Source organism: Odocoileus virginianus, chromosome 19 (assembly GCF_023699985.2).
Source record: "Odocoileus virginianus isolate 20LAN1187 ecotype Illinois chromosome 19, Ovbor_1.2, whole genome shotgun sequence".
Classification (NCBI taxonomy): Eukaryota; Metazoa; Chordata; class Mammalia; order Artiodactyla; family Cervidae; genus Odocoileus; species Odocoileus virginianus.
The window spans coordinates 28,212,418-28,233,808 of NC_069692.1; the positions used below are offsets into that span (position 1 = coordinate 28,212,418).

Sequence of the window (21,391 nt, forward strand, 5' to 3'; positions counted from 1 at the left end):
GCAGGCATCAGGAGGGGCAGGCTGGAACTCTCAGGCATAGCCTGACGCTGCCAACCACAAGTGGAATTTCTTCTTGTTCAGGGAAGCCTCTGCTCTGCTGGAAGGCTCAGGTCTACCCAGGCTACCTAGGGTAATCTCCTTTACTTAAAGTCAACTGATTATGGCCTTTGATCATATCTATAAAATACCTTCACAGTAACACCTAGATTAGTATTTGATCAGTTAACTCAGTACATCAGTTGAGACAAGTGGATGTATCAAAAAGACCTTCCCAGTGAGTTCATGGAAAACCATATGGAAAGGAATAGAGCAAACAAGTCGTACAATAATAACCTGATACCGTTTTTTAAAATGAGAATACTCAACTGACCGGTGTGTGGAATTCATTGAGTCAGAAGTATGGAATATCCTGCATACAAGAAAACACAATGTACATGAATAAGATAGATGGATTTTAAGATGTTGAGTTGCACACAGATGGATTGGGAGCAATTTGTAGAGTGTTCTCCAGTGATAGCTGCTAAATTCTGGGTATGGTTCTGGGCCTGTCTTTTTTTTTTCTTTTTTGCCTTACTAGCATTAAACCTATGAATAACATAAGCCTCAGAGGAGTTCTTTTGAATGGTAGTCCTAGGATTCTGAAAGCTCTCAACAGTTGCAGTACTAAGAAAATGAACTGGAAATCAGTTCCCACTCTTCTGATCAAAAGTCAATTAATTGTGTAGGTCAGGATTAGAAAGATCTAATGGTAGAGTGGTTGTAGTGTGTGTGTGTTTTAATTGATTGCTGATTGGTTATGAGTTAATTATATGATTGGGGCTTCCTACGTGGCTCAGCGGTAAAGAATCCGCCTGCCAGTGCACGAGGCACAGGTTCAATTCCTGGATCGGGAAGATCCCCTGGAGTAGGAGGCTACCCAGTGCAGTGTTCTTGCCTGGGAAAATCCCACGGATAGAGGAGCCTGGCAGGCTACAGTCCCCGGGATTGCAAGCAGTCAGACATATCTGAGCTACTGAGCACACTCGCACAATTACATGATTATGACTGGTTAGAAGAAGCTAGTGCTGTGGGTGAGTTTAACTGTTGAAGACACTGAGTATGTTTGGTTTATAACAGGAGAGACATAGAAGATCGATACTGTGATTGTTAAATTTTTTAAAATAGTTCCTCTTCATTACAGTTGGGTATATTGAGACAGTAAGACTTTAAAATCTCAACTGTACCACTAAATAATTGGTGACCCTGGGAAAGTTATCTTCATATTTGCACAACTACAAATGAGGCAGTGGTACCTACTTTGTGATACCTACTTAGCAATCGTGAAGAGTAATGAAAATGCACAGAAAAGGGCTTAGCAGGGTTCCTGGCATAGAGTGGATTCTCACATATGCCTTCTTTCTTTATCCATTTGTTTTTTGACTGAAAGGGGAATATTTGGAGTCATCACACAATGGTTTTAGGTAGTAGATTAAATAGATTGAAGATGCCTTAAAAATAATGTACCTTTAGTATCAAAGCTGCTCTAAACACAGATAATGGTATTATTTTATGTAAAACCCGATTCATAATCAGCAGAGTCCTTATATGGAAGAAAACATGAAGAGGTGTGCCTCTCATGGGGGACATGTTTAATTTTTCAGGTTGATAACTGAAAATTCCAGAGTGCATATACCTAGTTGGGGACCGTGACTACCACTCAAAATCTTTTTCTTGCTGTTCCCTTGCTGCTCCTGCATTTTTGTTGCCTTGTTTAAACTAAGAGGAAGAATAATATTTAAGTTAAATGCTAAATGTGCTAGTTAACTGAAATATTAGGTGAGTTAGACTGAATAGCTGGTGACTGAAAACTAAATCCAGTGTTATGAAATCAATATTATACTGCGTAAATTGATACCCCTTGTGATAACCTCAGGCCTTTCTGTTACCATTTTAATCGTGTTTACCTTAAAGGCAGGGAGATTTACCAGCTTTTCCCTTATACATTAATTCGTTATTTATTAGGACATCACTAAATATCCTGTCTGGAAAACTAAATAATTTCACTAAGGAAGCTCTTTTGTAACATTTCTGTCATCTTTGTTTTCCAAGAAAACCTGCCTGTGTGCATTTTGAAATGAGAAGCACCAAAAAATGGCCAGTGGCTACTTAATACCGCTGAAGAAGATAACACATAGGAACACAAAACTATATAAACATAGAATGGAAAAAATCTTGAGAGTTAAAAGTATGCTCTCTGAGTGATTTACATTTATGCCCATTTGATTTTCTATTCAAGGACTAGCTGACCTTGCTCTGTGCTACTCTGTGAGCAAGATCTTTCTTTTACCCTTGCCTCTCTTTGGAGAACCTCACTTCGGCCATTTACATTTGCAGTATTTTTACTTAATAGTAATATGACCACATTTCTTGCAAACTGTGGGCCGTGGCTGTTCACAGGAACTGCAGTTGATGCTGTAGCTGCTCCTGTCCTTTTCTGAACAGATAACTCCCCTTCCTTACTTCGCTCATCACCTGATGGAACTGCACTTGGCCTATTGTCTGGGCCTTAGAAGTCTCTAATTTTCCAGCTGTTCAAAACAGCTAAGCAGGCCCCCTCCAAGGAATATTGCACCATCTTCTGCGCTGGCTGCCACAGACATGTCCCAAGTCACCGTCTGCTTTCTCTGGGGAAAGAGGCACTTCTGCCCTAGGAGTTAACATGCTTCCTCTTGCTTTTGTGATACCTTTCCTGCTTCTGGCCCTTTTGCCCCTTCCCCTGTTCTGGTTTCTTTTCTCTGCATACAAAAACCTTGTGTGTGTGATTCCTTCTGAGCTGCACAAGGTTAAGGACCGTGTCTGTCTCACTCTCCATGGGGTCCCCAGCGCCTCGGACAGTGTCTGCCAACAACAGAGATTCTCTCCTTGAGCAAACTTGAGTCAGGATCCTCTAAGCCTCTGCTCAGTTAGGCTTCAGTCTCGTTCCTCGTCCCCCTACTCACCTTTCTGGGCCCGCAGAGCCCCAGTTGTAGTGGGAATCCTGCTAAGTCAGTTTAAAGACAGTCCGGTACCCTTGGTATGGATCCAGTTCCTCTTCCCCCAGCTATCGCCCATGTGCTTAACCTGCCTTCACCAAGAATCCCCATACCCCGATGTCTTCTCTTGGTAATTTTCGATCCACCAAGCCCCTCATTCTGCACATTGGCTATAAACCTCCAGCTATCTTTTCTGTATTTGAGTTCCGTGTTTTCTCTCTCCCTTATTGCAGTAGTCTTGAGTAGTCTTCATTACCATTTTAACAAGTGTCGGATAACTTTTCTTTAACACAGACTCACAGTAGGTGGGTACCAGCGTGTCTCCGATAACTTCACTTGCCCCTTTAGAGGTCCTGTGCTCAGGTGGCCATGCTTGAGAAGCCCCCTGTTCATTTACTTGTGAGTAATCTTTACCCTTCTGGCCTGTTTAACTTCTTTGAATTAATTTTTTTGTTTTCTATTAAATCCTGAGAACGATGAAAGAAAGTATAGACCGTGTCTCTCCTGTCCTGTATTATATGAGCAGAAGGTTTCTGCTTCTCTTGTTTATCATTGAAAGTATAGAGGTACCAAGTATCACTTAGGACACCAGGCAGCATGACATTTTATTAGTTCTGCAGTGGGAAAGGCAGCTGAGTCTTGACCCCTGCAATTCTTAGTGTGATTCATGCCTGTGGAGTAGCTGAAATTAATCATCTGGAACCTTGCAAGAGTATGATTTGTGTCTGGATTTTCTTCTATTTCTGCACCTTTCTAAATCAAGACTACTATTTCTTTATATATATTTATGCATGTATATACTTTGTTTCCTAAATTTGCTATAAATATTATAAATACATAAAGTTGTTTCATATTGACTAAATTTAGAGTAAATGTTCACATATTTTCTGCATTGCAATTAAATGTCAGACCTCAGAGTTTTCCTTTTTCTTGCCAATGTGTGAACTTTTAAAATATTTTCATGAAGATTTATACCCTAAAATTACAAAAGATGATTTTCAACATACATGTTTAACTTTGTGTATTGTATTTCTAAATGTTCTTATTGGGAAAGTGGAAGAAACCTGCTAACTTCTTTTAAATCTGGTTACTTCTCTTGTCTTTACCTCATCAAGAAATGTACACAAGGTTCGGTCTGAAACCGGATTATGTGAATGTTATATTTAGTTATGAAGCAGACGTGTCCATGCAGTACTTTGCGCCAGGCGCTGTGCCAGGTGACAGCAGTGATGACAGCCTGCCCCACCGGATGTACGCTCCCCGCCAGCTGGATGGAGGCCACGAGACGGCCAGTACACAGCGTCAGGGTTTATCAGTGGTGCTGTCCCCATGCACACAGGTCCAGGCCCAGAGTTAGGACCTGTCTGAGGTTTGGAAACTCGGAATCCCCTCTCATTCCTCTCTGCTGTCTGTCTTTTGTTTGTTCCCCTTTCTTTAGGGTTCTTTCATTTTTCTGTCATCGGCCAGGCACTTTTTCCCCTATTTTATAGGATAATCAGCAGCAAAAGACCATTTGGCCCTATTCTGAATAAATGTACAACTATATAAGAAGTTTTTAAATAGGATTCATAAGTAATTGTTAGGTGCAAAGGACTCTGAATGTCTAAAATCTTTGTTGTTGGCAACTTAACACCATTCAGCTTCCGTGTCATCATCCTTAAAGTGGACCTGAAGTGGTCTTTGCTCGTGACACAGCATTTAGGGATGAAATTAAAAGATGCTTGCTCCTTTGAAGAAAAGCTATGACAAACCTAGACAGCATATTAAAAAGCAGAGACATCATGTTGCAACAAAAGTTTGTACAGTCATAGCTATGGTTTTTCCAGTAGTCATGTATGAGACTCTGATGTGTGAGAATTGGACCATAAAGAAGGCTGAGCACTGAAAAATTGATGCTTTTGAATTGTGGTGCTGGAGAAGACTCTTGAGAGTCCCTTGGACAGCAGGGAGATCAAACCAGTCAATCTTAAAGGAAATCAACCCTGAATACTCATTGAAAGGACTGAGGCTGAAGCTCCAATGCTTTGGCCACCTGATGCAAAGAGCCAACTTATTAGAAAAGACCCTGGGAAGATTGAGTGTAGGGGGAAAAGGGGGCAACAGAAGATGAGATGGCATCACCAACTCAATGGACAGGAGTTTGAGCAACTCAGGGAGATAATGAAGGACAGGAAGCTTGGAGTGGTACAATCCATAGGGTTGCAAAGAGTTGGACATGGCTGAACAACAACATTGGAGGGAAAGATAAGTGATCCTGACATGCTGATTTGTAAGGAAATAGAAGCTTATCTTAAGCTTCATCCAGACTTTTACTAACCTGTCTGTCAGCTTTTTACCTTTTGTTGTAGAAAGTTTGATCATTTTAGATTGATAAAATTTTTAGCACTCACCATGTCTTCATCTTAATGCTTTCATGTCATTAAAGAAAACTGGCTTTCACCTGCATTAGAAGTCAATCTACACTACATGCTAACATTGTACTACAAAAGGAAGCATAGTGTTTGTCAGACACTCAAATTATTCACTCAGCCATCTCTGCAATGCAAGGCAGGTGACCTCTAGAAGTCAGGCTAAGGAGGAGGGCTTCTGTGAGAGACAGGGAGTTATCAGAAAATAACTTTGTGTTTCTGAGTGGGAATGCCAGCAACCCAAAAGAATTGGAACGTCAAAAGACATTATAAAAGTAAGGAGGGAAAAAACCATTAATTTTTGAAGTAAAATATGAAGTACTAGTGACAAAATTAGTAATTTTACCAATTTTTAAATTAGTGATTATAAAGGTGTTTTCCTAGGAAAATGGCTGTGTGCCCTGAGAGATGGAAATAAGATTTTTATAAGTTCACTGTTAGCAAATAAATAGTGCTGTTCTGAAGCCACATTCTGCTTATTTTTGTCATTTGAGGAATGCTGGGTTGATAACCAGCGTTGGGATCGCAGTGAGTGTTTTCTTAGCATTTCCTGTGTGCCAAGTTCTAGATACCCCATTGTCTTTTCAACCACCCCTAAGGAGTCTGTCTTGTTACCTGGAGGAAACAGAAGGGTGAGGCCAGTTAGCTTTTCTGATGCCGTTGAAAGATTCAGACCCAGGTCAGCTGGTTTCCATGCCCGTGTTTCAGCCATCACCGCGTGGCAGGCGCGGCAGAATGAAGGCATCAGGCCAGAGAGAACAGCAGCCTTCTGCTCTCCTAGGTCCTGGAGCATGACCCGTGTCTGCTCTGCATTTGTAAACTGTTGTCAGAGGCCAAGGCCTCCGTGTTCTGTCAATGTAAGTGCACTTTTTAGCTCCTGTTATGAGAGAGCTTATAAAACATTTTCTATGGAATATACTTAATAACGTTGATTTTCAAAGAAAGCAATACAAGTAATGAATTGCTCTCGAGAAAGTTTTAGATATTTTAAGCTCACCTTCGCTCAGTAAATTAATCTTTCCCCCACCAAGAAACAGATTTATAAAAAGTAATTTCAACTTCAGTGTAGAGAAGTTTGGGAATCGAATTCTGTTGACTTCAAAGGGAAGAACCACTTACTCACAAAAATACCTCAGAAGAGGTGAGAAAAGTGAGATAGTTTGAGAATTTAGCCACATCTCTTTTTTTTTAAAGTAACTTCGTTGTTTTTTTTTAATTATTATTATTAAATCAGTAGTGTTTTAACTTGTGAGTAACAAAGTGGAATGAGTCCCATTGTTCAATTGGAATACCATTTCTCTTGAATTATCTTGTGGCCAAAGCCTGAGGCGCATGGGTTCCCAGAGAGCCAAAGGATTTCTTGGGCCCTTGTTTTAAACGTGCTGCCCTCTGAGCCTGTACTTTGAACAGCTTTTCATATTGTAGTTGGATTTGTATAAACCCAGCCACATTCCTAAGTCCAACTTGGGTGCATTTATGACTTAAGTCAGTGTTTCAGAAATTGGTGGCAGATAATGACCACAAGCTTTTTTTTAATTGTTTTAGTGCTGTTTGGAGCTTGATTATTTAAAACAAGTGCGTGCATCTTCAGGTTCACCTGACTATCCAGAGACACTAAGGAAATGTATGCTGTGTTGCTTTTGGTGGGCGTTTCAGTGGCTCTTCTGCAGGCTGGGGAGGGAAGCGGGGCCGCAGTGAGCACCACTGCAGTGGCTGCAAGACCTTCTCAGTCAGGAACCGTAAGACGGCTGCTTGAGAAATAAAGGTTTCACAGCAGGAAATGTTTTATTGTCAGGGGAACACTTAAGGAATCTGACATTTCCCTGAACTAAGACTTTGTGTTTACAAATGTCACAGTCCAGAAAATTGTTTCATCATTCTTATAATAAACAAATGTAGCATTCTGATTCTCTGCAAATTTTGCATTGCCAGCTAATTTTTTTACTTTGTCTTATAAGGAATAATAGTCTTTGGATATCTTTTCCTTTTAAAATGTTGTTTTACGTAAACTAAGATGCATTTGTCTTTGAATAGATCACCTGCTTTGGGGGTCAGCAATTTGTCACTGGAAAAAAAATGTTTGACTCAGATTTGGAACTTAATTATTTATGACAATTAATTGTAGGACTTTAGTTTGTGGGAATGTAGCAGGTGATATAATAATCTACTTGAATAGTCTAATTGAAACAACCAAAATGTTGTAAGAAAAGTTAATAAAGTATCTACTTAGTATATTGCTAATTGACATAAAAGAAGAGAAATCATAGAGAGCAAAGACGAAATGAAAGCAGGAATCCTGGAGTGTAAGTTGGTTTGTCTCAGAATGTTTCTGCTGGGTTTTGAGTCTGAGCTTCCCTTTGCTGGTGGTGTATGGATTATTGAGAAATAGACCTGCGAACGGTGGAGTGGGAAGTTGGGGAAAGGCAGGGTATGTAGTGAGGAAACCTGCCTGTCTCTATCTTGGAGGCAGGATTTTTTTTTTTTTTTCCATTTATTTTTATTAGTTGGAGGCCAATTACTTTACATCATTACAGTAGTTTTTGTTATACATTGAAATGAATCAGCCATGGATTTACATGTATTCCCCATCCCAGTCCCCCCTCCCACCTCCCTCTCCACCCGATCCCTCTGGGTCTTCCCAGTGCACCAGGCCCTAGCACTTGTCTCATGTACCCAACCTGGGCTGGTTATCTGTTTCACCCTAGATAATATACATGTTTCAATGCTGTTCTCTTGAAACATCCCACCCTCGCCTTCTCCCGGAGTCCACAAGTCTGTTCTATACATCTGAGTCTCTTTTTCTGTTTTGCATATAGGGTTATCATTACCATATTTCTAAAGTCCATATATATGTGTTAGTATACTGTAATGGTCTTTATCTTTCTGGCTTACTTCGCTCTATATAATGGGCTCCAGTTTCATCCATCTCATTAGAACTGATTCAAATGAATTCTTTTTAATGGCTGAGTAATATTCCGTGGTGTATGTGTACCACAGCTTCCTCATCCATTCGTCTGCTGATGGGCATCTGGGTTGCTTCCATGTCCTGGCTATTATAAACAGTGCTGCGATGAACATTGGGGTACACGTGTCTCTTTCAGATCTGGTTTCCTTGGTGTGTATGCCCAGAAGTGGGATTGCTGGGTCATATGGCAGTTCTATTTCCAGCTTTTTAAGAAATCTCCACACTGTTTTCCATAGTGGCTGTACTAATTTGCATTCCCACCAACAGTGTAAGAGGGTTCCCTTTTCTCCACACCCTCTCCAGCATTTATTGCTTGTAGACTTTTGGATAGCAGCCATCCTGACTGGCGTATAATGGTACCTCATTGTGGTTTTGACTTGCATTTCTATGATAATGAGTGATGTTGAGCATCTTTTCATGTGTTTGTTAGGCATCTGTATGTCTTCCTTGGAGAAATGTCTGTTGAGTTCTTTGGCCCATTTTTGGACTGGGTCATTTATTTTTCTGGAGTTGAGCTGGAGGAGTTGCTTGTATATTTTTGAGATTAATCCTTTGTCTGTTGCTTCGTTTGCTATTATTTTCTCCCAATCTGAGGGCTGTCTTTTCACCTTGCTTATAGTTTCCTTTGTTGTGCAAAAGCTTTTAAGTTTCATTAGGTCCCATTTGTTTATTTTTGCTTTTATTTCTGAAATTCTGGGATGTGGGTCATAGAGGATCCTGCTGTGATTTATGTCGGAGAGTGTTTTGCCTATGTTCTCCTGTAGGAGTTTGATAGTTTCTGGTCTTACATTTAGATCTTTAATCCATTTTGAGTTTATTTTTGTGTATGGTGTTAGAAAGTGTTCTAGTTTCATTCTTTTGCAAGTGGTTGACCAGTTTTCCCAGCACCACTTGTTAAAGAGGTTGTCTTTTTTCCATTGTATATCCTTGCCTCCTTTGTCGAAGATAAGGTGACCATAGGTTCGTGGATTTATCTCTGGGCTTTCTATTCTGTTCCATTGATCTATATTTCTGTCTTTGTGCCAGTACCATACTGTCTTGATGACTGTGGCTTTGTAGTAGAGTCTGAAGTCAGGCAGGTTGATTCCTCCAGTTCCATTCTTCTTTCTCAGGATTACTTTGGCTATTCGAGGTTTTTTGTATTTCCATACAAATTGTGAAATTATTTGTTCTAGTTCTGTGAAAAATACTGTTGGTAGTTTGATAGGGATTGCATTGAATCTATAGATTGCTTTGGGTAGTATAGCCATTTTGACAATATTGATTCTTCCAATCCATGAACACGGTATATTTCTCCATCTGTTTGTGTCCTCTTTGATTTCTTTCATCAGTGTTTTATAGTTTCCTATGTATAGGTCTTTTGTTTCTTTAGGTAGATATACTCCTAAGTATTTTATTCTTTTTGTTGCGATGGTGAATGGTATTGTTTCCTTAATTTCTCTTTCTGTTTTCTCATTGTTAGTGTATAGGAATGCAAGAGATTTCTGTGTGTTAATTTTATATCCTGCAACTTTACTATATTCATTGATTAGCTCTAGTAATTTTCTGGTAGAGTCTTTAGGGTTTTCTATGTAGAGGATCATGTCATCTGCAAACAGAGAGAGTTTTTTAATTCTCCTAAAACAGAAGGACTGACATGCACACGTGTGCACATTGACTTGATTCTCTCTATGGGGTCCAGAAATCTCCATGCCAAGAATTTAAAGTGCTCCCGGGTTGGTTGCCTCCCAAGAAGCAAACAGAAGCCAGATACAAATGTTATCTGAAATAATGTCACTTCAACCCAGGCCTTCAAGAATTCTCACAGATAGCATATCAAGGGAAATCAGTTCACAATCAGAAATCACAGATTAGATGAAGAAATTCACCAGCATGAGAAGCAGAGCCAGCAGATTCACACCAGAGTGGAATTATCAGATTCCTAATGATGTTGAGGGCCTTCCCTGGTGGCTCAGAGGCTAAAGCATCTGCCTGGAATGCGAGAGACCCCGGTTCAATCCCTGAGTTGGGAAGATCCCCTGAAGAAGGAAATGGCAACCCACTCCAGTACTCTTGCCTGGAGAATCCCATGGAGGGAGGAGCCTGGTAGGCTATAGCCCATGGGGTTGCAAAGAGTCGGACACAACTGAGCGACTTCACTTTCACTTTCTAATGATGTTGAAACTGAAACTGAAATACTTTGGCCACCTGATGCGAAGAGCTGACTCATTTGAAAAGACCCTGATGCTGGGAAAGATTGAAGGCGGGAGAAGAAGGGGACAACAGAGGATGAGATGGTTGAATGGCATCACCGACTCAGTGGACATGAGTTTGGGTAAACTCCAGGAGTTGGTAATGGACAGGGAGGCCTGGCGTGCTGCAGTCCATGGGGTCGCAAAGAGTCGGACACAACTGAGCAACTAAACTGAACTGAATATAAAATAATTGTGTAAATGCACTTTTAAAAACAGTGATGCTGCTTTTTTAAAAAAATAAATTAGAAGCTTGGGAACATAAGCAAGAAACAAGATATTATAAATAATGACCAAACATTTAGAAGAGGACTAAGTAGAACTTCTAAAATTAGAAATATAATTAATGTTAAAAGTTAGGTTATTAGGTTAAAGAAAAGATGAGACATAGCTGAAGAGAGAATTTGTGAAGGTGAATATAAAAAGAAATTACGTAGAATGCAACCCACGAAGAGATGGAAAGCATTTGAGTGGTTAGGAGACATGGAGAAGAACATATTGGGACCATCCATTTTTCAGAAGACAACTGGCCAAATTTGTTAAAATGAAAATGATGTAGCTGTCTTAGTACCAGAGTAGACTTTAAAGCAACATACGTTACTTGAGGTAAACCTTCATAATCATAAAAAGTTCAATTCAGTTTTATTTAGATATAATAATTCTAATTGTGTATGTATCTAACAGCGTACTTTCAAAATACAGAGAGTAAAAATTAACAGAAATACAACTAATGAGACATATCTACAATCAGAAGCATTTTAACAGACCTTTTCTTTAACTGATAGAAAAAATGGCCCCTTAAACCAATAAATATTTAGGTTCAAACAAAAGATTAATAAATTACTTAATAGATTGGTAAGGTGGTCTGGTACTCCCATCTCTTTAAGTATTTCCCACAGTTTATTGTGATCCATGCAGTCTTTTGCACAGTCATTAGATCCACGAAGGCTTTAGCATAGTCAATGAAGTGGAAGTAGAGTTCTTTTGCTTTTTCCATAATCCAATGAATGATGGCAATTTGATCTCTTCCTCGGCCTTTTCTAAATCCAGCTTTTGTACATCTGGAAGTTCTCAGTTTGCGTACTGCTGAAGCCTAGCTTGAAAGATTTTGAGTGTAACGTTGCTAACATGTGAAATGAGCATAATCATACGGTAGTTTGAACAATCTTTGGCATTGCCTTTCTTTGGGATTGGAAAGAAAACTGATCTTTTCCAGTCCTGTGGCTACTGCTGAGTTTTCCAAATTTACCAACATATTCAGTGGAGCACTTAAACAACATCATCTTTTAGGATTTTAAATAGCTCAGCTGGAATTCCATCTCTGCTGGCTTTGTTCTTAGTAGTGCTTCCTAAGGCCCACTTGACTTCACGTTCCAGGATGTCCAGCTCTAGATGAGTGGCACACTATTGTGATTATCTGGGTCATTAAGACCTTTTTTGTATAGCTCTTCTGTGTGTTCTTGCCACCTCTTCTTAATATCTTCTGCTTCTGTTAGATCCTTATCATTTCTGTCCTTTATCATGCCCATCCTTGCATGAAATGTTCCCTTGATATCTCCAGTTTTCCTGAAGAGATCTCTGATCTTTCCCGTTCTGTTTTTCCTCTGTTTATTTGCACTGTTTATTTAAGAAGTCCTTCTTTTTTCTTTTTGCTGTTTTCTAGAACTCTGTATTCCTTCGGGCATATCTTTCCCTTTTCCCCTCACCTTTCCCTTCTCTTCTTCCCTCAGCTATTTGTAAAGCCTCCTCAGGCAACCACTTTTCAGTCTTGCATTTCTTTTTCTTTGGGATGGTGTTGGTCACCACCTTCTGTTCAGTGTTACAAACTTCCATCCATAGTTCTTCAGACACTCTGTACCAGATCTAATCCCTTGACTATTGGTCACTTCCACTGTATAGTCATAAGGGATTTGATTTAGGTCGTTCTTGAATGACCCAGTGGTTTTCCTTACTTTCTTCAATTTAAGTGTAAATTTTGCAATAAGGAGCTCATGATCTGAGCCATAGTCAGCTCCAGGTCTTGTTTTTACTGACTGTATAGAGCTTCTCCATCTTTGGCTGCAAAGAGCATAATCAGTCTGATTTTGGTATTGACCACCTGGTGATGTCCATAGGTAGAGACATCTCTTGGGTTGTTGGAAGAGGGTGTTTGCTATGACCAAGTGCATTCTCTTGACAAGACTCTATTAGCTTTTGCTCTGCTTCATTTTGTAAACTGCAACTTGGCATATCACAGCAAAAATCTGCAAAATACACATTCTTTTCAGTCATATAGACATTTTAAAGTCACTTAAGAAAAATTAGGCCACAAATTTTTTGTCAATAATTTTAAAAAATTGAAATCATACAGAGTATGTTCTTTGTATACAGTAGGATTTAACCAGAAGTAAATAATGATAACCAGAGGATAAATAATCTTACAAAGATACTGTCAGATCAGACACCAAGAATAGAAAGAAATCAGACTCAAAATATCCATATTGTATGGTTTCATTACATTAGAAATTCAAAAATGAGGCAAAATTAGACTATAGCATTCATGGCTACATGTTAAGGCAAAAAGTGAACAAAGACAAATAAGAAAGTGATTACCATAAAAGGATAATAATTACCTTCAAGGGGTAGAGGGCTTGTTCAGGCCATCATAGTGTAAGAAGTTCCTTCTTGTTTTGTCATCAAAAATATATCCATTGTACTTAAGTGCTTATTCTTCCAGATGAACTTTAAACAGTATTGTCAAATTCTCTAAAAAGCATTTGGAATTGTGTTAAGTTTATAGATTTCTTCTGAAATTATTTGCATCTTTGAAATAGTAAGTCTTCCCATCTAGGGATATGGCATGTGTTTCCAATAACTCAGTTTTGTTTCATTGTTTTTTAAGATTCTTTAGAAAAATTTTAGAGTTTTTCTCATAAAGTCCATGTTTCTTGTTAAGTACATTCCTAAGTATTTCATTAATTTTGCTTCTAATGTAAATGAGGTCCCCCGCTGCCCCCACCATGTTTTCCAATAGGTATTACTAATATATGGGAAAGCTAAAGTTTTTTTTAAACTGCCTATCTTATTATTTTTAATTCCTGTAGTTTATCTTAAAATAATATTTGTTGTGTTTTTGTTGTGGGGTGAGTATTAATAGTTACTTTATAATAACTTTCTCATTTGCTTACTGTTTCTCAATAGTTGAGAATGTGAGGCTCAGCAAAGGATAGAGTTTGTTCAAGGTCATGTGGCTAAATACTGGTTGGAGCTGGGGTTTTAATCCTGTTATGTGTAACTGAAAAACTACCATGGGATTATACTTTCCCTGATTAATTTAATTCAACAACAAATTATATAAAGATGTTGTGTTATGGAGATGAATTAGATAATGAATGTAAAATCGCCAGGAATGTAAATGAACTATCCAAATTAATGTAGCAGTTTCACTGTGAAATTAAAGGTAAGAGATTCATTGGAGAATAGTTGAGATCTGGCTTGCCTTTGAGCAGTTTAGAAGTCATAGAGCTTTCTCGTTTATAAAATTTTTGAGATGTCCTCTGAATATTTATGTCTGATACGTTATGAACCAGATGTCTTCCCAGTGGATTTTTTTTAATATTAAAAGTGGCATTTAGTAAGCCATTTAAATTATAATGATAGTGGATGCATTTAAGGTTTCTTTGCAGTGATGACCTTCAGCAGACTAGTTCTTACAACAGAAGGATTGGAAAGTGTTCCCCCTTACGTTCAACACCAGTTTTATTTTGTACCTTTGAAGGTGCCATTCTCTTTGGGTGTTGAATATCTAGCAGTGAATAAAAAAAAGACAAATTATAAACAAGCATATTAGGTACAGTTGACCCTTGAACCACGTGGAAGTTATAGTCGACCCCCTAGATACATGGTCCCTCTGCATCCATGAATTCAGCCAAGCACAGGTCATGTGTTAAGTACTGCAGTATTTAGCACTGGAAAAAACCCTCCCATAAATGAACCCATGCAGTTCGAGCTGGTGTTGCTCAAGGGTCAGCCGTGTGTATCTTGAGAGAAGCGCTATGAAGAAATGGTTTGTGAGTGGGTCCGGCAGGCAAGGCAGCGTACAACAGGCCCTGAGATGAAGCATGTCGTAAGGAGCCTGCCGAAGGCCAGTGTTGCCGGAGGACCGGGTGAGGCGCAAGTTGGAGCATCTGAGGTTGGCTCAGTGGCAAGGCCTGTAACATGCAGGACCATGGAGACCATAAGAAGGAACTGGATTTTATTCAGAGAGCCATGGGGTGATTTCTAAGAAGGGTATCACTGGGACCAGTGTAAGATATTAAGACACTATGGTGGGAAGACCAGGCGGAAAGCTGATGCTGCAGACCAGGGTTTCGCAGCTATGGACTCTTTTGACATTCAGGGCTGGCTGACTCTGCCTGGGTGGCTATTCTGTATCTTCACACAGCATCTCTGGCCTCTACCCACTAGGTAGAGGCAGAGAGTAGCAGCCCTCCTGTCACTTTCCCAGTTGTAACCACCACAGTGTCTGCAGACATTTCCACGAGTCCCTCGGGGGATGCGGTATTCCTCAGTTGTGAGCCACTGCTCATCACCAGAAGGAATGAAGACTTGGGGTGGGGTGATGGAGTGGAGGTAGAGAGACGTGCTTAGATTGAGACCCACTTAGGTAGAAGAGGATGTGCTGGATTACAGGGATTCAGACAGATTCCTTGGACAGAGAATTCTCCACTCATCTTCATTGCCAGGTTTTTCTGGAAAAGCTTCCTTTGCGGTTTTTGGAAACCTTAATTAATTCTCCCACAGTCATCCTCGCTCTATCTCGTGCCTTAGATCTTCCAAACACTGTGTCTGCTTTGTGTCTGCAGACAGAAAAGATCTGTCCCCTCCCTACACGCAAACCACACCCCCTCAAACCCCAGAGAGGTGACGGAGGTGCTTGGTCTCTCACCAGGAATCCTGAAGTGGGTGAAGCTGATCGACAACTTCGAAGGGGAGTATGACTACGTGACCAACGAGGGCACCGTTTTCACCTTCAAGACAAACCGCCATTCTCCGAACTACCGCCTGATCAACATTGACTTCACGGACCCCGAGGAGTCCAGGTGGAAGGTGCTGGTTCCTGAGCACGAGAAAGATGTCTTAGGTAAGAGTCCGTGCCGCTTGGGGGCTGTGCTTTTGTTTCTGGTAAGAATGTCAAGACACTGGTGTATGTCTCATTCTTGTAACCGATTACAAGGTAAAGAACCTTCAACTTATGATCCTGAGAAGTCTTAATAGAGCAGCCAAATGTTTATTACCATGTGACAGTTTATAATTAGCACAATATTGCGTGGGATCTTCATAAAAATTGTGAAGGTATGAATCCAGACCTTCAAAGGTGGAGCTTTTTAATTAAATATCGGCTGTCTTTGTGTAGCTATTATCTGATAATAAGTGCTAATATTAAAATTTTTTTTAAACTGGTTGGATTCAGAATCCTTAGTTTTCAGCTTTGGAACAACCATTGGCTGTTCGCTTCATACCTATTGTAGATATTAGGCTGGATTTATAGTGCTCTTACCAGAAGAGAAGAGAGATTGTTGTCAGATTTAATTGAGATCCATTGCACTTGCTGCTGTGTACATGTGCTGCAATAACGTCTTAAGAGCATCCCTTCTGAGTCCATCATGTTTCACAGTGCCTTTAAATTCCCATTTATTCATTTTCTCAGTGATTTTCCAAAAATGATGTATTGCTTTATAAGTTACTCATTGCCTGAAAGCTGGATTTGACTTAAAATGAGACTCACTAATTTTGCTACAGTTTTTGACACAAAAGGAGTCGAATACCTTCAAGCTAGGGAAGAGTTTGCTTGTGGAGGTGAACTTCTGCTGATGGGTTGAATAGGAATAAAATCTAGGGCCATTCCAAGGAAAGGTATAAGGTGTATAATCAGGAAAATAATTCTTTGTGAAAGCGGCAGAGTGGCCCTGTGTCAGACAAAGCAGTCCTGACATGGGTTTTTCAGTGACTTGAAGCACATATATTGGAGTCAGATTCAGGTGCACATCCTGGAAAACTAAGGACCCTTCCTCCCTGGCTCAACACAGCATTCTCTGTGCCTGCGGATAGTGCAGTCTGGCCTGGCTTGCAGAGCAGGAGGTGGGCACACAATTACAGCCGAGTCTCAGGAAGTGCTTCACTCATGCGCTCCGCTCTGCCCCTGGACACCCGACTCACCCATCCACCCGCTTCTGTACGGAGGCCTCTTACACCTCGGGCAGTCCAATCGGACAGGACCCAAAACAACCCTGTCCATGCCCTTACCTGCTCAGCCCCTATCTTCAACCCAGGACTGCAGCTCATCCCAGGCTCTTCTCTGTCCAAAACTGCTTCTCAGCTTGGATTAGGCATCAGTGCTCTCTCTCTGTCAGCTGAGTTCTCCTGGTGGGGAGGGGACTTAACAACAGGACGGGGGCTCTTTCCAGGGAAGCCTGTTCATCTGTCTCCTCAAAACCCTCTGTTCACTCTTGACCTCATATGTTGGATGAAGGACCCGAGAATCTTAGAGCAGGTTTCCTGCCTTCTCCGTTAACATCTTCATGTGAGGAAACGGGTTTGCAGCAACTTTGGCTTCTGTGCAAGCTGAGACAGAATGTCCCCTCCAGGGGTGGTAGGAGCCAGCTCTTGGTGAGCACTTCTTATTGCCACCAGAGGGCCCCTTGGGCCTTGGTGGGTCCAAAGGAGACTCGGTGGCACAAGTCTTCGTGAAGAGTGCCCTGGGTGCTTTTCAGGTGAAGGTCAGGTTGGAACAGCGATTCTCTTGTATGGAACCATCAGAAATGCAAATATTTCCCAAGAAATGTGAATTTTCTGCCTTTTAAAGCCCCCCATCCCCCAAAGCAGTTTTAACTATACCTTAAGGTGACAATCCTGTCTCACCTGCAGATCTAATGAAATGCAAATCAATGCTCGGAGATTTGTGGGAGCAGTGATGTATTTTTATAACCTTCCCTTTGGAAGGTTATAAGTTCTTTACACTGGAAAGGGGAAACCTTCAATATTCACCAGAACTCATCAATTCAAAGAGAAGCACAGGTAAATTTGCAATATATCATTAGCACAGAACGCCCTGCTGAGAATAAAAACTAGAGATGAATCATAAAGTACAGCTGTTAAGTCACAGCTTTTATTAACGACAGTCTACAAATCACCTTGTCCTTTTCTTATTCCCTTTGTCTGTTTTAGAATCCTGATGTACTTGTAGTTAACACAGATTCATTATTTTTCGACAGAAATAATTTACTTCCTTCCCCCCACCTTTCTTTGAAACAGTAAAGCCACATGAAATACATTGCTTGATTGAAGTACTTTAAAAAAAATCATATTGGCGGATGAGCAAATGACTTGTAGGTGTAATAGTTCTTTTTTACATCCTGATTGAGAAGCTTGCAGTAGGAATTAAACAACCTGACAAGACTGGGGCTCCTCAGAGCTCCCTCTGGCCCGTGTCTTGTTGAGCATTGATAATGTTATATGTGTGAGTCCTTGTTTCCTGGGTTATAAAAATAAGCGGCATTAAAAGCCCCTTGCCCTGCTCCAAACCATGAAAACCAAGAAAGGCTCATCTTTTCCACATTCCTGAGCTGTTCCCTGCAGCCCTGTGCTGGCTTGCTTTTGCCGCAGCCTCTCTCTCTGGATGGCCTGTCTCCATCGCTGGCCGATCTCGTCCAGAGCACCATGGATTGCGCTGAGGCCTGCCCGCACCACATCCTCCTCTCCTCCTCTGCCCGCTTACCTCCGCGCTCCCAGCTCCATCACTGACAGCACAACACTGAAGCTGCGGCCTGGGCAGGGGGATGGGGGGTGGACCTCCTGTCTCTGCCTCCCTCTCAGAGGCCCCTCCTCACCGCGGCCTGGGGACTCTTCCTGGAGATGCCCTTCGTTTCTTGACCACCCTTCTCCAGACTGTATCCCCAGCCCCGTGTGGTGCTCTGCTTGGCTTCTTGGGGATCTGGTCTCTTCTCCATCCTCCATGTACACCGTTGTTCTCTGGTCAGCCATGGGATGCATACATCCGTCACTGTCGTCACCCTTTGTGTATGTCACCCTTTTGTCCAGCAGTAGCTCCGCAGTAATGACCGAGTCAGAACTCAAGTTCCCCCACCCTGCTCACCGAACCCCCAGCAGACCTCCCACCACCAACCCCACTCACCCCCAAAAGGGACAATGGTTTTCTTCTTGAAAATGGGCCTCCCACTCATTCTCTTTCCCAGTCTTCCCCCCTTCCTGCTTCATTCCTGGTTCATTCATATTCCTTTTCTCTCTTATCTCCAGTTCTGGCCTTGGTTCTTTGAGTTGTGTTTTCCCACCTTCTCGCCCATCAGAGAGCTGCCCTGCCCCTAACACCATCCAGGCCACCCCCACCTTCACTGTCCTCCAATGTAACTCAGCACTTGCTCAACGGCTCCCACTTATTTTGAATCTCAACCAGCCACTCACTCACCTTGTTTACATGTTACTACTTATATTTTTACATGATTGTGTCTCAGGGGCAGAAGTGACCTCATCTCTTTGCTGGTCTGTCCAGCACCTTGCAGGGTGCCAAGCACATGCCAAGCAAGGATTTGGTACATTCTTCTTGAATAAACAGTCTTGGCAGATGAGGAGCATGGTTCAGGTTTTGTTGTTTTCCATCTGTACATCCTGTAACATGATACTGGACACAAAATAGGGCAGCAGGGTCACTTGTATTACACATGTTATTGAGACCATCAAAGACTCCTGGTCCCAGGTGGAGAATATGTTATTACCTCTGGACCTGACAATGATTTATTAGAGGGATGTGCCGAAAACACAACGAATGATTAAAGCCAATTATAAACTCACTCGGCCAGTCTCAGGGCCACAGACCACAGTGTAGAGCCCCAGGACTGTCGTTCAGTGAAATGAGTATGTTTTTGGCTAGTTTTCAAAGCCACACTAGGTTTTATGTGCCCTTGTCTTTTCAGAGTGGGTAGCCTGCGTCAGGTCCAACTTCTTGGTGCTGTGCTACCTGCACGATGTGAAGAACACGCTGCAACTTCACGACCTGGCCACGGGTGCTCTCCTCAAGACCTTCCCCCTGGAGGTCGGCAGCGTCGTGGGCTACAGCGGTCAGAAGAAGGACACCGAAATCTTCTATCAGTTCACTTCCTTTCTATCTCCAGGTGAGAGTCTTTCCGCCAACACGGTCCAGTTTAAAAATCGCACTCCTGCTTGGGTTTCTTTTGATAAACTGAAATATGCCATGTTATGTTGAAAATCACATGTGCTATGTTACAGCCAGAATTACTTAATATAAACTGGTAAAACGGACGCTCAGAACAAAGGGAAACATGAACACCTAAAACTGCACTCTCATTAATCTTATATCCTGCGTCTCTTTTTCTGGGGACAGGACCAGCTGTGGCTCTAGGTTGATTTGAAAAATTGGTATGAACAAGTAAAACCGTAGATACAGCCTTTAGTCTATATATATCGGAACACACACAGTACAGATAACTAAAAGTGTTAAATAAAAATCTGTGGTCACATCTGACATTTAAAAGCTGTTTTAAAACTGAGACTACATTCTGCTTTTGTTAAGCTGGATTAAAATAAAATTCTAAAAGTATAGTCTTACATCATATGGAGGGGGAAAAAAAACAACTTGGTACTTGGTTCTAGTAGAAAAGGAAGAAAACATTTGCAATTTTGTGGCATCAGTTAATTTTCCCCAAAGTAAACATAACTCTTTTTATACCTTTTTTTTTTTTTAAGGTTTTTCACACTCACTTTGCTTGTTTGGGTTTTTTCCTGTTTCTGCACTTGGCTGCATTCAGCATTTCTGTTACAGCCAAAGCTTAACACCCTGACTTGTCCCAGGAGCCTGGCCAGTTGGCAGTTTGCAGTTGACTGGGCAGACCTTATCCTGAAAGCAATCTGGCTGAAGAAATGCCTGCACGTTCCTTATTTGTTTTTCAAGCTCCTTCATCGTCCTTTTTGTCCTAGCCAGTTTTATTGCGGTTGTTTGGTTCTTGGCAAATAAAGCAGATGTAGGGGAGAGCTGAGCAGGAGTAGAAATGACTTTGTCCTCCTCCCAGGGTTTGGCAGATGACAATGATGGCTAATCCATTTTTCTCTGTGTGCCTCGGAGTCACAGAACAGGCAGTCTTTAAGGAATCTTAACCGTCATGGCAGGTTGTTGTCAGGGTTATTAAATCAAAAGAATAATGTTTTGTACATAGGTCTGATGGTCCATCTGGGCCGTCTAGCAACCTTTACCCAGCCACGCACCTTTCAGAGGATCTCACATAGATGTGGAAACTGGGCCAGGAGCCCTGAACTGACAGGTCAAGAACCTCACGTCAGGGTGTCCTCCTCCCAAAGCCTGGAGGACAGTGGCAGCCAGTGGACAGGAACCAAGGAAAATTGTTTTCCTCCTCTCAGCCCAGTGCTGCGGGGTCTGCACTGTTTGCCTCAACTTACACTGGTTCCAGAAATTGAACTTTGGAAAACCTCATAGCCTTTCAACAGTTTTAATGGATAAAGAGCAACAAGGAGAACAGAGCAAGGCTGGCTCACCTGCTCTTCATAAAAGCCAGAGTCTCCAGAGGCCTGTAAACCACCTTCCGTGACCCCATGTGGCCATTTATTTCAGGGACAAGTTCATCATTACCCGAAGATGAAAGGGCTCATTGTCCTAGCATAAAATGATGGGTTCTGTGCCAAGCAGTGAAATATTATCTGTGACTCTAGCCGTGAAGTCTGGAAAGAGAAGTGTGTTCCTGATTCTGT

At 41.4% G+C, this 21,391-nt stretch overlaps 1 protein-coding gene across 2 annotated transcripts in view; it reads left to right on the forward strand.

Moving 5' to 3' along the window:
* PREP (prolyl endopeptidase) overlaps positions 1 to 21,391 on the forward strand; it is a 134,897-nt gene that overhangs the window by 56,509 nt on the left and 56,997 nt on the right. For both annotated transcript variants that reach the window (XM_070450039.1, XM_070450038.1), the window contains exons 8-9: positions 15,546 to 15,737; positions 19,585 to 19,782. In XM_070450039.1, the coding sequence (XP_070306140.1) occupies positions 15,546 to 15,737; positions 19,585 to 19,782 (390 nt within the window). The remainder of the gene's footprint in view (positions 1 to 15,545; positions 15,738 to 19,584; positions 19,783 to 21,391) is intronic.